Here is a 23,677-nt window from a genome sequence, read left to right as displayed (position 1 = left end):
CAGCAAAGAGGGAGCTGCTTCCCATTTCCTTCCTTCAGCGCCCCAGCTGCCCGTGTGTGACCCTGTGGGGCGCTGTCCCTGCCCCAGCCAGGCCAGCCCCACCTTCTCGTGGAAGGCGGTGATGAGCCACAGGTCCACGTCGATGCTGGAGCCGCGCTTCTCGGCGCCGATGAACTGCAGGATGTTGTCGTGCTTCATCCCGGGCAGGCTGTAGATCTCGTACTCGTTCTGCCACGACTGCTTGTCCTGCAAGCACGGCAGCACAGGGCCAGTTAGCCAGCAAAAAATGGGACATCAGGGGCTGGCCCTGAGGGGAGTTTGCTAACAGAGTTTGGGAATGCTCTGTCAAAAAATACGTGGAGTTTGTTGTGAAATAATGAGCAGCGTTTATTCCGCAAGGCAGCCCCTGGATCACCGTGAGGGAACAAATTCCTGCACCTCGAGCAGCAGGGGGGGCTTTAATCAATGAAAAACCCATCCCAGTATCGCCATCCTGCACCACTCCGTGCTCTCCAAATTCTTCAATCCACTTAATGCAAGCCACGGCTTCGTGAGGGCACTTGCTGGGCAATGAGTGTTATGGCACTTAATTGAGGCATGGTTAATTGGAACAATCACTCCAGGGTTTGCATTTCAGGACATTCCTTCTAAGTACAATTTAATTTGATTATTAACTGGTCAAGAGGTGGGTTAGAGCTGCTTAAAACTACGGATGCTGAGTATTTTTATGATTAGAAACCCACATTTCACAGGGCTTATGCTTCAGTAATGCATTTACTGCAGTAAAACACTTATTTGAAATCACTGAACTCTTCCTGTATCTTTTACACCTCAATGCCATCTCCACTTGGATTTACAGAATTATTGGGCCAAGAAAAGCTGCTCCAATGTGAGGAAAAACCAGGACCCCAAGGGTTCTGCTCACCTGGATGGGGAATATTTTGACTGCAACGTATTCGTTGAGCAGCTGAGCTTTCCACACACACCCAAATCTCCCCCTGGCTTTGATCTCCAGGAGCTGCAGCGGCTTCAGACCCATCAGGGGAGATGGTGGGGGAGGCCCAGGATCCTGCAATCAGGAGAGACCATTAATTAATGCTGCTTTAATTAATGACATTCATTCACATCATCCCTGAGAGCACTACAGATAGAGGATTGTAGATGGGGGATCACCCAGCCAAACCCCACCGCAGCAAATCCCAAAGACCCAGGGACAAAGCCCAGCCCTGCTGCACGGGATGGGAAATGGGATTGTGAGACTTGGCCAGCAGGGATGTGCCACAGGGAGGGATACACCTGCACAGCAGGTGGGACCTGCACGGGATGGGAAATGGGATTGTGAGACTTGGCCAGCAGGGATGTGCCACAGGGAGGGATACACCTGCACAACAGGTGGGACAGCACAGCAGGAGCTGGGAATGGCCTGAGCAGCAGGGAAGGACAGCAGAAATTGGGGAATAATGGAGTCAGGTGGGAAAGCACAGCAGAAATTAAGGAATAATGGAATCAGGTGGGAAAGCACAGCAGAAATTGGGGAATAATGGAGTCAGGTGGGAAAGCACAGCAGAAATTAAGGAATAATGGAATCAGGTGGGAAGGCAAGGCAGAAATTAGGGAATAATGGAATCAGGTGGGAAAGCACAGCAGAAATTAAGGAATAATGGAATCAGGTGGGAAAGCACAGCAGAAATTAAGGAGTAATGGAATCAGGTGGGAAAGCAAGGCAGAAATTAAGGAATAATGGAATCAGGTGGCAAAGCACAGCAGAAATTAAGGAATAATGGAATCAGGTGGCAAAGCACAGCAGAAATTAAGTATTAGTCTACTCAGGTGGGAAGAAAGCTCAGCAAAAATTAAGGACTGTTGTAACCAGGTGGGGAAGCACAGCAGAAATTGAGGGACAAAGATAATCAAGCTTTACTTGTTAGATTTTTAAGAGCTGGAATTGCAATGAGCCCCTTGGATGCACTGAAGGTTTCTGTGTTTATCTGAAGTGTGGGACCTTTGAGCCCTGCAGATCCACACCTGGGGTCAGCCCCTCCTGCCCCACTTCCCTGCTCCCAGCTTTGCCAGTGGTTCCTGAAATCCCAGCACCCAGAAATGAGCTGGAATGACACTGCAGAGGTGAGCTGGTCCTGTCCTGCAGGATTTGTACAGCTGGAGGTGAGACAGAGCTCCCACAGGGCAATCCATGGACCCACAGCCCCATATCCATAACCCCATCTCCATATCCCACACTACAGCCTGGCACCATTCCCTTCCTGGGAAAGGGGAGGGGGCAGTTTATTGCACACCCTGGATTCTCTGCTTGGCTGTATCATGTCATCTGAACAGAACAAGCAGATTCTCAGTTTTATTGCCAAAGCTCTGCTTCCTTCTGGGCTGGCCCTTTCCCTCCATGTGGGAGTAGCTGTCCCTCTATAAAAACCCCAACAGCCAACCCCAAAGTTTGCAAAAAACTTCCAAAACACCCCCTTTTTCCTCTATTTTCCCCAAAAAGAAAAGTAGTTTTCAAGAGAATGAAAACCACCAGAGGATTTGCTTCTACAAGAGAGAGGAGAGTGCTCAATAAAGAGTTAAATGCTTGAGCACTTCCATCAAAACCATAAAATCCTGTGCAGGTTAAAGACACATTTTGTGACCAACTGTGGGGTTAAGGACCCTTTGCTATGGGGAGAATGGAGACAAGTGCTGAGAATACAAATCATGAGTAGTTTCAGTGCAGGAATCAGCATCCACTCTCTGCTTTCTTATACAACAAATAAATTAAAAAGAACAAGTTCCAGAGAAAGATTCAGAGCTGAGTAACCTCACTGCACAAATTAATAAGTAGACAAAGAATAAACAGCATTTGAGATTCAAATTAGAGACACACTGCAACACTGTCCCCAAAAAGGAGGAAATCCTTTTGTCAGTGTGACATCAACGTTTGCAGCACAGAAAACCAAGTTTGGGAGTGAAGACTTCCCTCCCCTGGTGCCTTTCATTCCGTGCCAGAGCCCTCTTGGAATATTCCAGGCACCAGGGAAAGAAAGCAGTGCCCTCAATTTGTAAAATACAAACTGTACTAAATAAATATTTGTAAATCCAGTTTGTTGTTGTTAGAAGAGGAAGTGGGAACAAGATGCTCAAATTTATCCCCCAAAGGCAGCCCTGATTTAATGAACTGTTCAAGTTCAGAACCTCCTGCCTTGTCTGAAGCAGAGAAATTTGTGGAAAATAATCCCAAATCCCCCTTTGCTCTGGTGGCTTGGATTCCCCTTCCTTCCCACGCCCTCCTCCCAATAAACTGCTGGGATTTGGAAGCACTTGGTGCCTGAATTCTTCCCCAACCACCAGGAAAACCAAACACCTCCAAGATTTGCTGATTCCAGCTCCAGCATCTCTGCCAAGAGCTGGAAGTGAAAGTGGCAGGGAAACCTGGTGCTTTCCTAATTCCCCATTAGACCACAACACTTCCCATGCACCAAATTCTCCATTTCCTGGAGCTCCCTGGCTCTCCTCACCACATTCCCAGCACCTGCCACAGCCTTTCCATGTAGGAAGCAGAATTCCTGCTCTTAACACAACTGGAAAGAAAAGCTTCCCTTTCCCTCCACTCTGATTGCTTTTTCTAAGCACCTTGGTTAAAATCTAACTCCAGACTCTGCAGCTCCAGAGACTGTTTTTACACAGAAACATTCCCTGACAATTTTTCCAACTCGCTCTGCTCCAAGAAAAATTGTTTGACGTTCCAGAAATGTTCCCCATTATTCCTGTGTGGCTTTGGGGCTGATCTCTGTGGTGCCAAGGTCACAGTGCCAGCAGGGATGGCAGCGGGATACATTGGGCTCCCAGATTTCCCAGCTGTCCAAAAATCCAGGGCCTAACTCCCTTTTCCTGCCCCTTCCCTTGGACTGAGTCACAGGAGGGAAATATTCCTTAAGCAAGGGTGACTCCCAGGAATGGAGTTCCTTAAGTGCCCTCAAAAATGGGTCTGGAGATCAGAGAGCAGCTCAGCAGTTGTGGGACCCAAATCCATGAACAGCAGCTCCCTGTGTCCCTGACTGGGACAAGGAGGCCAAACATGGACAGAGATCCAAGGAACTCTGGGAACTCTTTACAGAGGCATAGTCAGGAAAATATTCAAATATTTAAATTTTTAATAGACTGAAACCATTAGATTTTCTTCTAAACTGCATTTCCAAGGTATTTCAGGTATTAATTAGAGAACTGTAATGATGTCAGAAATTGAGCACTTTTATTACGCCTCAAATCTCGCTGTTTTCAATATTCCATTGAAAAGCTGAGCAGGAATGACCCAATTTGTGAATTAAGGGGTCCCAGTGACTTGGAGTTAAAATATAAATATAAATATAAATATAAATATAAATATAAATATCTCCTGAGAAAAGTGGGAAGAATGAAGAGACTGAGTGGTGAAGGAATACTTTTATTTTTCTCCAGATGATCCATTTTTGGGAGTTCCTGCACCACACGAAACCCCAGATGAGCACGTGGAGACCCCAGAGCTGCAGTGGATTTGTCACAGGGGGAGGTGGCAAGGGAGAGCCAAGGACAGGGCACATGGGTGGGATTTCCCTTTGCTTCCAGGGAAGCCCAGTGCTGGGCTGAGGGATCCCCTGGCCCTGTGTTCCAGGATCCATCCCAGACTGCACATCTGACCCCACCCCTCAGGAACTCCAGGGAATTTTAGGAGATCCACAAACCACAGGCTAAAACTGCATTTTTAAACCACACATGCTGACAAGATGGCTTGCCCAAAATACTGAGAAATCACAATTCAGAGCAAACAACGTCTCCCACATGCCCAGAAAGCCCCAGAGCCAGGAACAAACATCCTCTTACCTCAATCATTATATGAAAGGCGTGCTTGCAGAGAGGGAAAAAACACAGGCAAGAGAAATTACTATTTACACCAGGAATGGGATGCAAAAACAGCTTACAGGAGACAAAGTCAATTATTTGTGAGTTAATGACAGGAATATTCACGGGGACAGCAAAACTTTCCCACAGCAGAAACACATAATTTAAAGCAGCAAAGAAATCCAGCGTTGTTAGTACAGGAAAATGAGGAAAACAGGATTATTCTATAGAAAATTAACGGAATTGTTTTCTAATTACAGCGAGAAGCGTCCATTGCAGGTGTATAGAGCCGTGTTACTGCAGCCAGCACAGAGACACGAGGAACGTGGAACTTCCAAAGGTGAAATTCCAGAGCCCCGGGATGAGACCCTTCCTGCAGCGCCCCCGCTGCCCGCCAGGGGGCGGCGCCGCACCAGGGAAATCCCGAGGCCGGGAACGGAACCGCCAAGGGCCCGCCTGGAACCGAGCCCGATCCATGAGCGGCACCGAGCCTGATCAATGGGCGGCACCGAGCCTGATCAATGAGTGGCACCGAACCTGATCAATGAGCGGCACCGAGCCTGATCGATGGACGGCACCGAACCTGATCGATGGGCGGCACCGAGCCCGATCCATGGGCGGCACCGAGCCTGATCCATGGGCGGCACCGAGCCTGATCAGTGAACGGCACCGAGCCTGATCAATGAGCAGCACCGAGCCTGATCCATGGACGGCACCGAACCTGATCCATGGGCGGCACCGAACCTCATCAGTGAACGGCACCGAACCTGATCGATGAGCGGCACCGAGCCTGATCAGTGAGCGGCACCGAACCCGATCAATGAGCGGCACCGAGCCTGATCGATGGGCGGCACCGAACCTGATCAATGGACTGCACCGAAACTTGGCACCGAGCCTGATCCATGGGCGGCACCGAACCTGATCCATGGGCAGCACCGAGCCTGATCAGTGAGCGGCACCTTGCACCTGGGCTCCAGCACCGAACCTGATCAATGAGCGGCACTGCGCCTGATCAATGAGCGGCACCGAACCTGATAAATGACCGGCACAAGCCAGATCAATGAGCGGCACTGAGCCTGATCAGTGAACGGCACCGAACCCGATCAATGAGTGGCACCAAACCCGATCAATGAACGGCACCGAACCTGATCAGTGAACGGCACCGAACCTGATCAATGAACGGCACAAGCCAGATCAATGAGCGGCACTGAGCCTGATCAATGAGCAGCACCAAGTCTGATCAATGAGCAGCACCGAACCCGATCAGTGAACGGCACCTTGCACCTGGGCTCCAGCACCGAACCTGATCAATACATCCACAAAGAGAGGGGAACTCCAACACTCTGCACCCAGCAGATACCGATAAATCCCAATACTGAAGATTCCTCCAAACAATCCCAGGAGGAGTTCACAGTGTGGAACAGAACCCAGGACAAAGGATTGCAGTGACCCCCTTGTCTGTGCTGCTTTCATCCCTCTCCCTGAACAACTTCAGCGGAGATGCCTCCGTTCCTCCTCCTGCACTTTGGACTGAAGGCTCTGCCACAGCATTCCCAGAGAAGCTGGGGCTGCCCCTACATCCCTGGGAGTGTCCCAGGCCAGGCTGGACAAGCCTGGAATGGTGGAAGGTGTCCCTGGGGCGGTGGAAGGTGTCCCTGGGGTGGTGGAAGGTGTCCCCGGGGCACTGGAAGGTCTCTCTGCCCAGGACAGGGGTGGGATGGGATGAGTTTTGAGTTTCCATCCAACCCAAACTATTCCAGAATTCTGTGACTCTTTGACCTGATCCATCTCCTTTGTCCTTTATAATGGGATGGATGTTGGAAGAGAGGGAATCCAAGCCCCTGTCTCCAGCTGCCATTCTCCTCTCCCCCTCTGCCTTCACACCCCTGGAGCACGGGGCCAACAGGAGCCTTTCCCTGTGCCTGGAGAGTGCTGAGCACACACTCCCCTTTCTCCAAATAATTCATACCAGATTAATACCAAGAATTAATCCAGGAGGATTTATTCCATAAACCTGTAACAGAACTCGGAGCACTGGGATCCAGCAGAATTCTCCTCCACCACTGTTCAGGGCAGCTCCAGAGCAGAGCAAAACCCACCCCAAGGGGCTGAAAGTATTTTTTTTTTCCAGGCCTATTCATTATTAAAGTTCTCCAGCTCTGGAGAATTATGGAAATTCCTCAGCAATAAGCAGAAATATGTATGAATTCAACCTTTGTGCTCTGACCATAATGAGAAACTGCAAACATGAAGCTCTGAGAAATGAGCCCTGTCCCAAACCTCTCACTCCTCCCTCGAGGGATCAGCTTCCCCCAAACTCTGATAAATTCCACACACATGGAAACTTTACAAGGATGTATTTATGCTCATTAACACCTCTGGATTATAAAGCAGTGTCCTCCCCTTCAGCCCACAGAGCATCACCTCAGGCTCCCAGCAGAAATCCAAGAGGCACCAAGAGTTAAAGGGTATCAGGCTACAAAAGAAATGCAAATCTGAGATTTATGTCAGGAATTACCTCTGACAAACAAAAACTGGGAGCAGTTAACCCCCCTCAGAACCTCTGTCACCCACACAAATGGACATAAACACACTCACTGCTGTTTATGCTGCCTGAAAACCAACTCCAATGGGTCTGTTACAATATTTGGAACCAATTAGACCAATAAAAACCTAAGCAGTGTGGGTTTTTCCCAAAATTTGGGTTACCCACAACCATTTTTTGATCTGTAAAAGCCGCTCTTGGCTTTTGGGTGTTTTCACACAGATTCTTCCCTCTGTTACAGATTTTAACTTGTACCAGCCCATGCATTCTATTAAGAAAAAAAAAAAAAGGCCAGTTCCAAGTTCCTCACCCACTGCACATTCAGGGATCCTGATTTGCAGTAACTTCCCAATTCCTTTTCCCATTTCCTATAAGCACCTGGCTTCTCCCTGTGTGTGTTTTTCAAGTAGCCATTAATCTTCCCAGGTTTGGATTCAATCCTTGAAAAAAAATCACCTCTGCCTTGCATTTTTCTAGTATTGAAATGTTTCTATTAAAATATCTCTAACAACAAGAAAAAAAAATGTGGTTTTTGGAAGACCAAAATGGGAAAAACCTGAACAGCTGATTTAGTTCATTCTTCAGCAGGAAATTGGGGTTTTCCGAAGGTGGAAAGATCATCCCAGAAATTTCAAGTGCATCAGGTAGATTTAGGAATTCCTGTGGCCAGAAATTCAAACCCTGATGCATCTTTGAGCCCAGAGAGTTCAACCATTTCAGAAGAAATGCCCAAAGCAGGTCACAAAGACATGGAGTGAATCTGCAAAGCCTTTTCTCAACACAATCATTACTTCAAAACCAACCCAAAGCCAAAAAAGCAGCTGTGGTGCAGTGAAATCCTGCCAAGCTGGGCACCCAGGGAAGTCCAAGGGGTGAATGATTCCCTGCTCAGGGGGCTGGGACATGGGGGGAGCTGCCAAAGCCGAGTGGGGCTGGTGGCAGCTCCGTGGGAGGGTGACAGTGGCACCCATCAGCTGCCAGGGTGGGGACAGCCCCTTGGAACGTGCACTGACAGCTCTGGCTCCAGCCCAAGGCTTGTCAGGAGCAAGGGAGAACAACAGAGCAGCTCCCTGCCATCCTCACTCCAGATTTACTGGGAATGTTTGGGGAGAAACCTGGGTCACACCTAACTCCAGACCCAGAGTCCCCCAGTGAAAAGGAACCAGGTGCCAGCACTTCTTTCTGCAGAAAACTGCACACATTCAAATATTGAAAATATCAACCTGATTCTTTGGGTGAATTTTATCATGATGGATTTATGTTTGCTAAAGCAAACAGAAATAAGGAGACAGAACAGTTCCCAAGTGTTTTCCATACACACAGATGTATTCAGCAAACATGGATTTGTTAATAACTCACTGCAGAGCACAGAAAGTGACAGATCTGATGGAATTTGACAGCTTTCACTGGATACTTCCCCACAAAGCAGTGAGGCACCGTGAGCAGCAAAAACAAGCCAAGACTAATTGTCCTTTATGTCTCTTTACAGGTTCAAGCATTTCTTACAGTGTATGTCCTGCTTTTTTTCTTTTTAAATATTCCCAGCTATTTCTTTCCCTTTGCTTTCTAATCTTTTACTTATCATCAAATTCTTTCACCATTTCTCACTCTTCATTTTTATCTTTTGCTTATTTTTCTTCATTTTTATCTTTTGCTTATTCCTCATCCATCCTTTCATTTTTTCCTGGAACTTTGGTACCAGCTCAGTATTCTCACTGTTTCTGGGAATAAACCAAGGAAAAAGGGATAACTTTTATCTGGCTCTCACATGGAGAATCTGTTTTTCCTGCTGTACATCCAACCCGTCCATTCTACCACTGCTACACAAAGAAATAAACCAAATCCACTTGCCTACAAACTCCACTCATGCCCCAATTATTAAATATACTATTAACAGATTAATTGCACAAATATTTCAGAGTTTATTCGTGGTTATAAAGTTCCCAATGCTTTCCCTCCCTTCCTGCTTCCCCTTGTCTCCTGTTCCAACCAGCTGTAATTAAATTTCAAGTGGGAACCACTGCTCTGCTGCATAAGGGAGAGTGTTTATACATTGGATTTACATAATAATTCTGGGTAGTTTTTCAGGCACAAGTGGCTTTTCCTGACTTTCCACACGAGCCTTAATGCCTGTTCACCACAAGATAGGAAAATGTTGTTGCCCCACAAGCACCAAGGTGCATTTATCCCAAAGATACAATCTCAGCATAAACACAACAGCTGATTATCCTATTTATTAAAAATTTAGGTGTCAATCCTGCCCCAAACAAAATCCAAGGAAAAAACTGCAGCAAAAGGAGGGAGAGTCAGAATTCAAGTTCTTGATACCTCACGCGTATTTAACAGTCACTTGATTTTCCATCAAGAGTTAATTTCTTCAGGAAGTCAATCCCAGGCTGGAATTATCCCCACAATTAGCAGTTATGAATTTGATCTCCCAGCAAAGACCACTGGGTTGATGTAAAGTCCCAAATCCATAAAATGGGAGCTGGATGAACTAATTATGCTGACAGATTGCAGGGAGTCTGAGGAGCTGCAATCCTCTCTGCAAGGACAGCAAACAGACTTTTTTCCTCTAAATTATGTTCTTTTCATTTGGCAACAACATATGGCCACTGCCTCTCCCCAAATTCCTCTTATCTATTACTGAGAAACTGAAACCAAAACACTTGAGCTATCAACCCCAGGCAATGCTGCTTCCTGCAGCACCCTCCTGTCAAGCAGCAGCACTGGAAATATCCCAGGAGCTGGAGCACACAGAGATCAATCCTTGGCAATCCTACCCAAAATAACAAGTTTTCATTTTAATCATAAACAACATCACTGCAGGACAGGTCATGTATTCTGGTCACTGCACTGGGATAGAAGCTCAAGTTAATTCCTACTGTAAAAATCCAAATCATTTCTCTCTTCGTTTCCACAACCACATTTTCTTCATCTTTACTGCTTTGGTCTCTAGAATTTCCTGCTTAAACTCTTTCCATAAAAGCCTCCTAATCTCAGTTGGATCTCCAGACGTAACTGAAGGAAGAGGAATTCTGTGTTAGCACCAATTACAGCTCCTGGATCAGCTGGAGCCTCCCAACAGCAGGAATTCCACACACAGGAGCCCCAGAAGGTTTGTCTGGGTGCACAATGGCCAGGTTACATTCAGGTGTGGAGCCCACAACCTCATCCTTTTGACATAAAACACAAACACCCCTAAAACTGAAATGTTTCACGACAAAACAGAAAATACATAAACAAGAGGAAAAAGATGACAAGAATCACAATGCATGAGCTGAGCTATGAAGATTTTAACATTCCCTACACCTGTATCCCAGCTTCATGCTTCCTTCAAAACAGCTCATCCTCTCTTAGCTGCTATTTTCTGAACCCCTCAAATGGCCAAGTGGAACTGGCAACTCTTTTTTTGTTTCCAGCTAAGCATTACAGCTCAGCCTTCAGCATGCCTTCGCTGTGTCCTTGCCCTCTGTGTTCAGTTTTTTTCCTCCCAAACAAAGAGATGCATAAAAACATGAAGTAGTTGCTCATCTATTCATCAAAGAATAATTAATAAGGCTGTTTAAGTAAAGCTTAATTCTCTGCTTTAGGGGAGAGCAAGCGTTAGGACCTCGAAATCAGGAGGGGAACAGAGAGACCAGCCATGAGACAGATACCCTTCAGGAATGGTTTGGCCCTTAAAAAACCCCAAATCCTGCAGCAGGGGCTCACCTGGGTGGGAACAAGCACGGGAGGATAGGCCAGCTTGTGATGTCTGTACATCCAGAAGGAGAAGAGCACGATGACTGCAATTCCCATGATAGGCACCAAGGAGTAGAGCAAGGTGTTGAACAGAGGTGGCTTCGGTGTAACAGGATTGGAAGTTGCTGAAGGGAAAAGAAAAAAGACACAGCTTTTAAGGAACAAAACCAGGCAGTGTTTGAAATGTGCAGCAGTCTGATTTTCTAACAGCTGCTGCCATCATCACAGCAGGCTCCCAGTACCTGATTAGCCAGCACAAACTAACACCTGGGTAAAAGGCAGCACTTTGGAAAGCAGGGGGATAGCTCAGATCCCAGAGCCACGCTCAGCACGGTGGAATTCTGGGCCTCCAACCCCCAGCAGCCTACAGGGGCTGTTTGTACTCCCAGGGGATTGCAAGAATTCATCACCTAATGAACTAAAACCAATCAATACAGAGATTTGGCAACAACCTGCCAGCACTTCTGTGCCTGGCTGGGAGGAGGAGTTCTCCAGGTGAGGACATTTCCACATGACCTCAGAAAAGGCTCTGCAGAAGCAGGAGCTGCTTGCAAGGCAGCCCCCTGGGGCAAGAGAGGGCTCAGGAGAGGGAAGAATGTCAATTATTGCCTTAGCAGCATCACTGACAAAAATGACAGCAACATCTCCTGGGTCAACAAAAGCTATTTTAATCTTGCAGAAAACGTTCTTTCATTTCATGAACAACTTCCTCTGGCTACTTGCTACATGAGACATTTGCTGGTTTCATCTCAGTTATTAATATCATTTGGTTTTCCAGCAGATTCCTGACTGGAAGAAGATAGGCAAGGAAAATCAAATCACCTTTCAGCTAGTTTTTTTTTAAATAATTATTTGTCAATTCTGGCTAATTTAATTGTCTTTCAGAAACACAGAATATGGGTAGTGGAAGAACCCACAAGGACCTTGTGATCTGGGAGTAAATTCTTTTCCACTTTTTAGGGGATGTTACTGTGTCCATTTACAGAGAAATTCAAAAGGTCCAGGTGGGATAAAGAGAAGAAAGAAAAGGAACCTTTTCTGTTTCTTTTCTGCTTTTTTGAAGAAAAGGAACATCCCCAGGCTGGCACAGGGATAGAGGGATGAGAAAGCTTTTGGCCCAAAAATTTACATCCTTAGAGGAGCTTAACCATGTAATTAAGGTAAGATTTGACAGTAACTTCTGCATCTTAAACCAGGCAATTATTTCAGGTTCCCCTTCCTTCCCACCCTTGGAAAGAGCTGAAGTACCTTTTATTGATTTTACAGGAAAGCACTTTTCCAAGTGGAATAAATGAACTAGCACTGCACAGAGCTCTTCCCTGTGGCAGGAAAGGCAGGACTTTTGGGCAAGTGTGACCTGCTGAAAAAGCAGGATGTGGAACACTGCTGTCAGGAGGAACTTACGCTGCGTGACCTCCATCTCCGGGAAGTAGAAGAAGCGCTCGTTGCACATGTTGCCCTCACAGCAACAGAAAAACACCTCAGGGCTGTCCTTCTTCTCTATGCAATCGTTCCTGCAAGAGAGAAGGGGGAAAAGTTCATTCATCTTGAGCTGGGTTGTCTTTGTTCAGGAGAAAATACGTGCCCAGCTTTCAGATTTCCAAGGTGAACTTTGTTAAATCGACCGTGACCAAAATAACAGCTAAACTTAATGAAATAAAATGAATTTTGGTATTTTATACTGCATTGAAGAGTTATTAAAAGAGAAACACATTTTTGTCATTTTTAAGACAAAGTTAAAGAAAACCACCACCAGACTGAGGAACAGTTCACAAGCTAGATTTAAACAGGACAAGCAAGTGATCAAACAAAGCTGGAGATAAATGAGAAGGAGAATTTTTAAATTTTATTGTACTTGTAGAAAGAAATGACAAAATTTCTACAGTCTCCTCTGCCTACATTATGCTCAGGGACAGGGCCTATTTCATTCCCTGAATTAACTGCAGGAATGGATTTTTTATTAATATTCTGCTAACAAATAAGCTGAAACTATTCCATCAGGAAAGAAAAAGCAGCAATCAGGAGCCAACCTGACAGCAGAACTGGAAAAGGCTGAAGAAAAATTGCAGGATTTTAAACACAGCTGAAGATTGTCAAGGAGGTTTTGGGCTCAACTTCAAAACTTGGGGTTATTCCCTAGAGCCAGCTCTGGCTGTCACCCTGTCCTGTGACTTCCAGGGGACATTTTCTCTTTGATGTCCTGAATCTGCTGTGTTTGGAGTCACCCCCGCAGCTCCCAGAGCAGCAGAAGCACCCCACGCTCCAGAGATAAGATTTTGGACAAACACAGCACTGGCTGTGATTAGCACAAGTCACTTAATGAGGACTTACAGTTACTTCCTACTCCTTCCTTACTGTCCTTCTTGCATTTCATTTCTTCTTCCAATTTCTTTTCTTTGCTCAAGGAAGAATTTAATCTCATGATTTCAGGATTTTTTTAAAATTGTGGGACTGAGCTTTAAATTGCCATTAAAGCAGAAAACAGCCTGGGCTGGAGGACAACTTGATTTGGGAGAAAGAAATGCAAGGCTTTCTTCTAAAAATTCAACTTTAAAGAAATACAAAGGAAGACTTCTGTAAAAATTAATGAAGTAATTCCTCAATACTTTTTAATGATGATCCACTGTGGATCTATTTCTTAATTCTCTGCCTTCCCAAATAATAAACGTTTTGGGCCAATAAAACCCAGTACAGTATTTAAAAAGCTGCAACACCATTGCTTAAGAGAGTCATGACCTTTATTCAGTCAGCATCTAACAAACCCCAAGTCCTGCTGTTACTGCTTGTGGGTTCTTTCTGAACCATCTGTTATCAACAAAATAACTGGAAATTTAGAATATTCTTAGAGCTGCCATTGAGCTTATTAATAAACTGCCAAAATACTTCTATGATCTGGTAAATTGCAGACACAAAGTGCTGACTTTCCAACTCTAAAGACTTCGGAAAAATCAACGAGAGAATTTTACATCCTGGTTGCAATAATTATATTTGCACTTTTTGGCAATAACAAGGCACTACAGAATCTATTATTAATGGACTAAAAAAGAATACATGAAATACCTGGGTTCATTTAAAACATGTTATTCTGCAAACAAGACAATGTACTCACATGGAATCTGGTCCCTAAATGCAAGAGAGCATCTGAAAATAAGATAATTACTCACAGACTCACTGGTTGTGGAGTTGATGACATAGAAATTATGGAGAGGCAAAAGAGTCTACAGCGACCAATCAATTTCAAAAATTCCTAGGAAAACTCACCTGTCATAACAATTGATGTCATCCAGCCAGCAGCCTTGCTTCACAATTTCAATTGATCCAGAAATATTCTTCCATGTAGCAAAGCAGTGTCTCCTTTTATCTTTATCACCATAGCAGGGCTCGATCCCACTGCGGTTGGTTTTATCCTTCTCCCAGTTAGCGTTGTAGTAGATGCACTCCTGTGTTTCTGATCTGCCCAGGATGGCACCTGGGAAGGATGGGAAGCACAATTCAATGGAATTCTGCAGGATCAGGCATATGAATAAATGCAGGTTGTATAAAATATCATTTACTGCACGTACCAATGTGCCCTCTCTCCCCTCTTTTTAATAAAGAGAGAAAACACGGAAAGTTCAGCAGCATTCCAAGTGTTGAAACATAAAACAAAGATCTTCTGTGAAGTCAAACAGTGACTTGCATAACTTAGCAAGATTTGCAGAAATGAAGAACAAGTCATGGCAATACTTCTCCATGAATAGCAATAGCAGAGAAAATTTAGAATGCTGAGCAGGGAAGATTTAATTAAAATATTCGCCAAACCAGGAGCTTTAGCCAGGAAAATTCACCAAAAGGCATTTGTGCTTCTTATCTTGTTACAGGAGCCAAAAGAGCTGGGAGTTCATCTCAGAAACCCCCAAAAAGCCAAGAAGTGCTTAGGGGCAAGTGTTAGAGAGTCCCAGAATGGTGTGGGTTGGAAAGGACCTTAAAGACCATTTAGGGACCATCTAGGAAACCTTTCTGGGATTCTGGTGGAGATCCCTTCAGAGTTAATGGGATGTAAAGCACCAGCCTGGCTGTTGGGAGACAAGACTGTTAACAGAAGACTGGGAGGGAGCAAGAACTGCCTTTTATTTCTGTTTTTGCTCTTGTCAGACACTGCCCAGAGCGTGCCATTAATCTCCATGGGAGCTCCAACCTTTAACATGTATTAAAACCATGGGAAAATGGAGATGGAGGAGCTGGAGAACCAGAGGATCCACTGAGGAAGGCTCAGGAGGATGCCAAAGCACTTTGCCTGTATTTATCTATACATTCAGAATTTTTAAGACATTACATTGCCCAGCACACTGAAGACCAGACTGGAAGAGAAAAGGTTTCCCACAGCAGTTTTTGACGTATTTATTTGCATCACTCACTACCTCCTTTATCCACATTTATCCACAACAAAAGTGACCCAGCAGCCATTCCTGAGGAGAATGAGGATTATTCCCACCTGAGCCTTGGGAGAGCAGCACAGGAAGACAGAGCAGAGCCCAGCACTGCCCATCCTGAGCATCCCACCTTGCTCTGCCCAAAGTTCTGCCTGTGTTCCCAAAATAGGCAGGAGCTGGAAGATCAATGGGAGAGGGGCAGGAGCCAGCTGGGAACGCTGTGAGGGGCAGCCTGGGAACCATTAAATTCCTTGTGCTGCCACGGCCTGACCTTTACAGCTCTCAGCTATGGCAAGAAACAGATGAGGCAACAGATTGAACAATTTGGTTCTGTCAGTGCAATAAAGCAGAAGTCCTGGATTTTTCTCACACGTGCCATTGCTTTTCTCCTGCTGCCAAGCCCGGCTTTGAAGGACCACAGACAAGCTGAAATTTATAAAATTCAGCGACTGCAGTAAAACTAACTTTGAATAAATATTCTCCTTGTTCCTGTCTTCTTTCTAGTCAGGTTTTCTTATCCATCTATTTTTGAATCCATTAATGCTCCAATGAGTGACTGGCAGCAGTTTGGTTCAATGACCTTGGATCTGGCTGGGGTTTCTCACCTGAGTGGGCACCTGCAATGGGTCTGGCCAGACTAAGCCAGGCTTGGGCAGAGCAGCACAATCCTGGATTAATCCTTCAAAGCAGAAAAGCAGGAACGTGGTGGAAGCAAGGCAAGAGGAGAAGGAGAACCACACAAAGAAGATAGCCCTGAGCCCATCTGCTTCCAAGCAGCTCTGCCACCCCCTCCACAGGGATGGAACTCCCAGGGGACAAGGGCAGCTGGCATTTACAATAAAGTGAATTTATTAGGCAGAGCAGGTCTCTAATGGAACTGCTGTAGCCATTCTGAGTGCACAGGGAATTGTCAGGTCCTCAGAAACAAATTCCTGAATCTCAAAAAGCAAAATGGTGCTGCTGAAAGAAGCCACGAACCAACTCCAGCAGTGTCCTGTGGATGGAACATGAGCTCTGAAAACTTGGGGGGAAAACACGTTGGGAAAGCAAAGGGCATTAAGGGCAGAACTGAGTTTAGTTTGGGCACATTAAGCCAGATCCCATTGGATATCTGTGTATTCCCATCTCAGTGCTGCTCTATCCCTCACACTCCTGTCCCTCCACCACAGCTGCACTGGGGGAACAAAACCAACATTTGAACTTCTGAACCACTCTTAATGCAGGAAACAGCAGAACTGGGAGCAATTCCATCAGACAGTTCAAGTGCAGCCTGGAAAACCTCACCTCAGGAGGAGCTGGAAGCACTGCCTGCCATTTCTCAAACAGTGAGACTGAATGACTGAAAAAATCTACCAGTTTTTTAACTAAGAAGGGGCAAACAGTGCACAGCTCCTAAGGACTAACATGGCCTTAGCTCAGGAAGGATCACTGGGAAAAGGTGCTGGATGGAACAGGAATTGTCTCTTACAGGTATCACTAAAAAAAAACCAGGACAGAAACTCCTGGGAGTTCATCACCCAACTTCATGCACCAAACCTAACACAGAGCAACACAAGCCCATGGTTCTGTACTGCAGGAACAGTTTCCTGATACTTTATCTGAGATGTGATAATGATCACGTCCCTCCCCTTCCAGGGAAGACTTCAACACTTCCCACGTCCTACCCTCATTCCAAACCCTGCTCTTGCTGCGTGATTAGTTGGTGACACCATGGAAAGACACAAAGGGCAAAGGGAACTGAATCTGTGATCTCTCACTGCTTTACGAAATGTAACAACATTTTCTAGCTGAAGTCATGAAAATTGATGAAAAGCCTGCAAAGATTAGTTTAATGGTGCCAAGCACAGGTTTTTTTGCTATTCCCTAGAAAACTTACAATATATAAAAGAACTGAAGGGTGAGGTTCAGTCTGGCAGATACCTCTGCCTGTAACAGAAAGGTTACTTAAATTGTGTTATATTTGAGATGAATTTGAACTCTTTAAGTACTAAAATATAAGGAATGGAGCAGTTTATTAGAATAAACCAGCAGAGCAGAGAAGCACCACAGGGACTGAGTAATTTATAGATAGAATGGCCCATTCACCAAAATACCAGAATTGTAACACACTGTTCTAGAGGAGCAGAAAAGAACAGAAAATGCAGCACAAATAGAATTAACACCTTAGACAAAAACCTTCAGTTGCTGCACAGGTACCTTTTTCAAGTACTTGCCCATGCGTGTTATTCTATTTGTTTCCACAGTGATCTCAAACACTTCCTAGCCCTACAAATATATCTAAGAACAGACTACAAATATAGACTAAAAAAGCCCAGCTTTGATGTTCCTGAGAGCAGGAAGCAGGGTTTTATCATTCTCTATTTTTTCTGATAACACCCAGGGGAATGTTTCTCAAAGGAAGAAGAAAGAAGTTATTTCCAACCTAATAAAGCAAACTGAGTTCCAAGAGAAAGGATTCTGTCCTCCTTTTACATGCCACCATGTCCCCAAACTTATTTTGTTGATTTTTAGACTAATATTAGTGCTATTATCACTGTTCTCAATGCTCCCAGGTCAAACAAGGACTGTACTTCAGATGAGCTGAGCCAAAGTACATTCATTAAATCCAAACACAGCAGCAATTAACTCAGGCAAGGCAAGAACTGCAAAAAAGATAAACAAGGCAGTGAAGTAACAAATCACCTGCACTGCTGCCATCCTGCCCTGTGAATATTCAAAATTTAAAGACTAACATGATGGTCCAGAAAGCTGCTTTATTTTTCTAAAACAGTCTTTAAAAATAAATGAGTTTGCAACCTGAACAGGGGTAAACTTGGTAATCTTTAGTGTAGTTTTGTATAGCAAGAGCTGCATTTTTCTCCAGGATTGAAGTGGGGGGAGCAACAGGAAATCTGTATTTGCTAAGATATCTCATCATATACTTGGAAAATATTTCAATTTTTTTGCAGTTCACACCTTTTCAAAATGGAAAATTTGTAGGGATGAGCCTGCCATGGAAGTATGAAATTCTGTAGCTGAGATAACACTTCTGAAAAAGAAGGAGAGAAGAATCCAGTGCTGGAAAACTGAAGGATGATCAAGCCAAAGGCTCTACAGTAGAATGGAAACTATGGAGGATGATGTCACCTAAAACAGGGAATAGAGCTGAGAGTGAAGAGGGGGAAGGTGAGAGGAATAATATCTGTATTGTTAAAAAACCCCTTGCAGCCCCTGGTTTGCTTGGTGGACAGTAACAAAAAAAAAAAAACAAAAAAACCACCTTTTTTTTACTCTGAGTCTTCTGGACTTACAGTATGGAAATAAATCAGCTGCTCTAACCACTTGATGATGTTATTTTACATACATAGATATATCTTGGGTTTATTTGCATGGTGCTCTTGCTGAAGGAAAAAACAAGCTGGGATTATTTTTCCAATGTGTTCCCTCAGTCCTTCCCAGCAGTTTGTGCCATTGATAGAAGAAATTAATAATGCTGTAATGGGATTTTGTAGAGAACTTCCATTTTTTGCCTTCTACTTCCAAATACTTATTTAAGCCTAGATTTCAGGAAGTGGGAAAACCCCCAGATCTCTGGTGGCCAAGTTTTCCAGAATGCTTTCAGAGCAAAGCACGTGGCAGCAAAAGGAGAAAAAAGGCTCAGTGGCCATCTCTGTTCTTTAGGTAGAAATTAAAGTGCCACAAAGAGCTGTTAGCCCTGAGATAAAGATTGCCATCCTTTGGGAATCTCCAGAGACTTGGAGTTAAGTGTTATTTTTCACACTGCCTGACTTCAAGGGAACACAGTAAAACACAGGCTGATGTTTTCAAGTTCAAACATGCCACTGCTGTCACTGCGAGGTGCGAGCAGCACACAGCACAAACACCTCTCAGCCACTGCCTGGTGATTTTTGTGGGGGAAAAAAGCTCCAAAGATCCTAGAAATGGTTTGGTTTGAGGCACAGCCTTGGGGCTGCACTCATCTCAGGTGCTGGTGGCTTTTAGTCATTGCTGGTCCAATGTCCCCTTCCTGGCACGATTACCAGATGGTTAAAATATTCCAATGTAGTAACACAGGGCTCAAAACTGAAAAGTTTAAATTCTACAAGATTCAGATGTTGGAAAAAACAGAACAGGGCCAAACAGAAACCAATAAATAAGTTGGCTTCTGATAGAATGGTGTTGAGTTTTACATCTCTTATGTCTCACTCTTTATCTAATAATAGAATAAAATCTTTTTTAAATGCCTCTCAGTTGCCCCATCTCTAAAAAACTAAGAATAATCCAACAACAGGCACTGGGTAGAAATACTCAGTTCCCAGCTCGGATTACCCTTCTCTCCCCAGTGCAAAACCCCAAACACAAAGAATAATGATAAGGAGAAACCTTAATTAATTTGACATTGAAACTTGCATCCTGATTATCCAGGAGGGATCACCTCTTCCTGCCTCTGGATGAAGCTCAGGGAAGCAGCTGCCCAGGAAGGAGCCAAGGATTCTCTCCCAGTGCACACAGGAGTGACACCATTCCCACCCAGAGTCTTGGAATGCTGTTATTAAACTCAAAAAGAGGCCCTTCAGCATTAAAGGCACCAATTAAGCACCTAAATAAACTACCTAAGGACACACAGACTGGATCAGGAATGATGAATCCTTCTCAGGGGTGAGTCTCATGCTGGTGGTGGCAACCAGCAGCATTTCTATTTTGGTCCCTGCCAGGGAGTTTCCCAGGAATGATCTCAGATACCTGTCAGAGCTGTTCTCTGATCTGAGAATCCCAAACCAGCACAATCCTGCAGCTCATCAGATATAGGAGCTCCTCTCAGTGACACCCAGCTGTGAATCCCAAAGGATTTTGGATCAAAATGATCCTTTTGGGGGTTGGTGTTTGTGGAGCTTCTCTGAGCTACAAAACTTCCTGAGAACTTCCCAGTAGTGAGCCACGAAACATTTAGAATTTTCTCCAATGGAGGGTTGAAATTCCTGCAGCCTCATGGAGATGGGAAACTGGAACATATCAATCACTTCATTAAATAGCATTGGGAAAGCTTCATTTTAGCTGTCAATTTTAGCTGTCTTCAAATTTCCTTCTCTGGTTAGGCTGTAAGAGGGGATCAGGAAATGACATTTTCTCCAGTCCTCCCCCTGTACTGTTTGTTTCACACACCTTCCAGGGGCTGTTCAATAGGATCAGTGTCAATATTTCACCTGCATTTATAAAGACAAAGAAGGAGTCTCCTCTTCACAGACTCCCTTCTGACCCCTCAAAAACACACCCAGGAGAGTTAATTCAGGCTAATTACAAGAAAATATTCTTCCTTTTGCCTCCCAAATCAGTCAAGCACAATGCAAATGTAACAGTTTGACTGCAAAGCAAACAGAACCACACACCAAGTCAAACAAAAACACAGTCAAGACATCTAAGAGGCAAGCATCCAACTCCACATTTGATGTTTCCTCCACATGATATATCCAACCCCCACTTCTTTTTCTGTCTTACAGGACCTTATGTAACTATTTAAAAGACAACAGGACCACTGTGATTCTGCCTTCAACTCAGCTCTCCAACAAATCCCTCTGTGGGTGTTGTGTCCCACTCGGTGCTATTGCAAGCAAAAACACCACCCAGTTCTCCTACATGTGCTGATCAAGCTTCTTATTTACATTCTAATTCTTTAGCCATCGCTATACTTCTCTTTTTTTTTTCCTGTGGTTACAACCAAAACCCCAGCCTAAACATACTTACAACCAGTTTTGTTGTTTGTTTTTGGGTTTGGGGTTTTTCTTTAATTTTTAAAGCATCAGCTGTATCTTTTTCCTTCTAGCTGGTCCAGCAAAATTCCCAATGGGCAGGAGCTGGATGGTCAGTGCACACCCAGACAAGCTCCAGCTGCCCTTGTCCAGATGGCAGCTCAAAGGAGGAGAGACAGGTCCCACATTTGTGTAAACACACACAGGGATTACCTGGGAGCTGCAGGCAAACAGGATAAGTGGAGGGGAAAAGGCAGAACCCAGGGCTGGAAAATTCAACCCTTTCAATGTTCCTACCCCACTGAGCTGGGACCTTCCTTACCCTTCCCTCTTCCAACTCTCCAACTGATTTATGGAGAATTGTCCCACTGAGCTTCAGTCTTGATTCCACACAGCCCACGATCCTGAGGTTTTGTGTTTCCATTTTCATTTCCCCACCTCATCCCACCAGGATTTCCCAAGTTCATCCTGATCACACACTTGGCCAGAACTCCAGCCAGGACTTCAGCCGTTCCCAAGGATTTCTCCAGGATGGATATTGGGTTTGTTTGCTGGGAAATACTCCCACAGAAGCATTTTGGGGTCAGCTGCATCACCAAAGGATGACACTGGCAGCTCGTGGCATCTGCTCTGATGCAGGAGCCCAGTTTGAAAAGCATTTTGGAGCTGTAGCACAATCCAAATCCGACTGAGCTGTGCAGCCTCAAACAGCTGAAGTGGCACAAACGAGTGGAAGCAATTCCTTCCTTCAGCCACTAAACTTAAATAAATGTCAGGCTGCAGCACTACACATCTGAGTAAATACCTATCAGCATAAAAATGCTAATAAGTTTGTGACTGCTGAACTCTTCCTAAAGCAAAACATCTACATAACCTCAAACTTTGCTGGGTCTGTTTCATTCCATTTCTACTGTCCTCTCCTGTTGAGATCAAATTCTAAACCTTGTCTACACTGGAAGAGCTTTAAAATTTGTGTCCTCATGCTCTGAAATCAGTGTTGATTATATTTAAGAATCCAGCACAACTGCCTCTTTACCTCCAGCTAAAGTGGCTGTCACTTGAAATGGATTTTCTTTGTCCCCTCTCAGGCTGCCTCATTTTGCTCCCTGTGCCAGACTGTAATCTGAAGATTAAGTGAAAAATCCCATTTCTAGAGCTGGAAACAACCGTGTTTACAGCCAGCAGCACTGCTGCCATGGCCAGCACATCCTCTCCAGAGCCAGCTCTGCCAGGCCCCAGCTCCAACGACAATTCCAGGGCTCAGCCCCAGGGAGCAGATCCTGGCACCTCTGAGGGAGGGAAGAAAAGAGGACTAAGACTTTTTTTTTGTCTCAGGTTTCTTATTCTGGACTTGTTTTCAAAGAGTTAAGGGAAATCCAGTGCAACTACCTTATGGAGTCCTCATTAAGTAAATGTTTTCACTCATCATTTAAATATTCAGCATTTTTAAGCCCCATCATCAGCTTGCCATGCTCCAAAGCCACTCCAAGTGAGCCTTCCCTCAGGAATAAGAACTGAGGGAACTGATTTCACTAAAAGTCACTATTAGGACTGGTTTTAAAGTGAACAAATTTGGATCTAAGTTACCAGTACACTATAAAATAATCATTTATTTAAGAAGAAGAAAACAGCAATGGAACAGCAAAGCAACTTCCCCATGCACCTTAATTAAAAACTATTTTTCTGTTCAATTTTTCTAGTCCTTATGGATTCTCATGAGGCTGATTTTGCTATCCACTGGTCCTCTTCTTAAAAATGTTACTACAAATACTAATGTTACTACTAATACTAATTGTATCCAGAAAAGCAAGATTATCACTCAAAAGAACAAATCCAAATAAGAAGTATTTCAAGATCAAAAGGAGGTTATTAAAGTCAGCATAATACATATTAAAACTTAATTAATTTTGTATTTTTCATCAGAACTTTTAGAACAACTGACTGGAAAAGGGAGCAATTTAAAATTACCATTTTAAAACTCTTTTCAGAGCATAACTCTGTAGTAAGAACTTTAAAACATGGCACATATTGGCCATCCAGCACATTTATTGTCATTAAAACATTAAATTCAGCCACTCCTGCAACAGCTGCTTTAGACAAATCAGCTCTGATCTAACATGAGAATCAAATCAATACAAAAGTAATGCAGGACAGTGGGCTTTATTTCTCTTACCTGCCTAAAGCACTTAAAAATTGCTTAAATTTCCATGTTGGGTGTTCTTCTTAAGAAAACACCTTATTAGAAAAAATTGCAGTTCAATTCTAGCAATGTGAAGGATAGGATCTCCCTATTCCTTAAAATAAAAATTTGGAGGATATATATATAACCTACCAACACCAAATAATTCAGGAAAAAAATTCAACTAATCAAAAAAAAAAAAAAA

General features: G+C 44.3%; 1 protein-coding gene across 3 annotated transcripts in view; it reads right to left on the bottom strand.

Moving 5' to 3' along the window:
- ACVR2A (activin A receptor type 2A) overlaps positions 1-23,677 on the bottom strand; it is a 51,076-nt gene that overhangs the window by 4,857 nt on the left and 22,542 nt on the right. For 2 of the 3 annotated variants that reach the window (XM_041403932.1, XM_041403942.1), the window contains 6 exons: positions 14,417-14,624; positions 12,560-12,669; positions 11,126-11,280; positions 4,849-4,872; positions 926-1,069; positions 103-246 (listed from right to left, as the gene is read on the bottom strand). In XM_041403932.1, coding sequence (XP_041259866.1) covers positions 103-246; positions 926-1,069; positions 4,849-4,872; positions 11,126-11,280; positions 12,560-12,669; positions 14,417-14,624 — 785 coding nt within the window. The remainder of the gene's footprint in view (positions 1-102; positions 247-925; positions 1,070-4,848; positions 4,873-11,125; positions 11,281-12,559; positions 12,670-14,416; positions 14,625-23,677) is intronic. The other variant, XM_041403950.1, reaches the window with a different exon arrangement.

The sequence above is a fragment of the Onychostruthus taczanowskii genome, unplaced genomic scaffold, assembly GCF_017590055.1.
Source record: "Onychostruthus taczanowskii isolate IOZ18803 unplaced genomic scaffold, ASM1759005v1 scaffold10, whole genome shotgun sequence".
Taxonomy (NCBI): Eukaryota; Metazoa; Chordata; class Aves; order Passeriformes; family Passeridae; genus Onychostruthus; species Onychostruthus taczanowskii.
The sequence above is the reverse complement of the archived record's forward strand: the minus strand, read 5'-3'. Positions and strand labels throughout refer to the sequence as shown.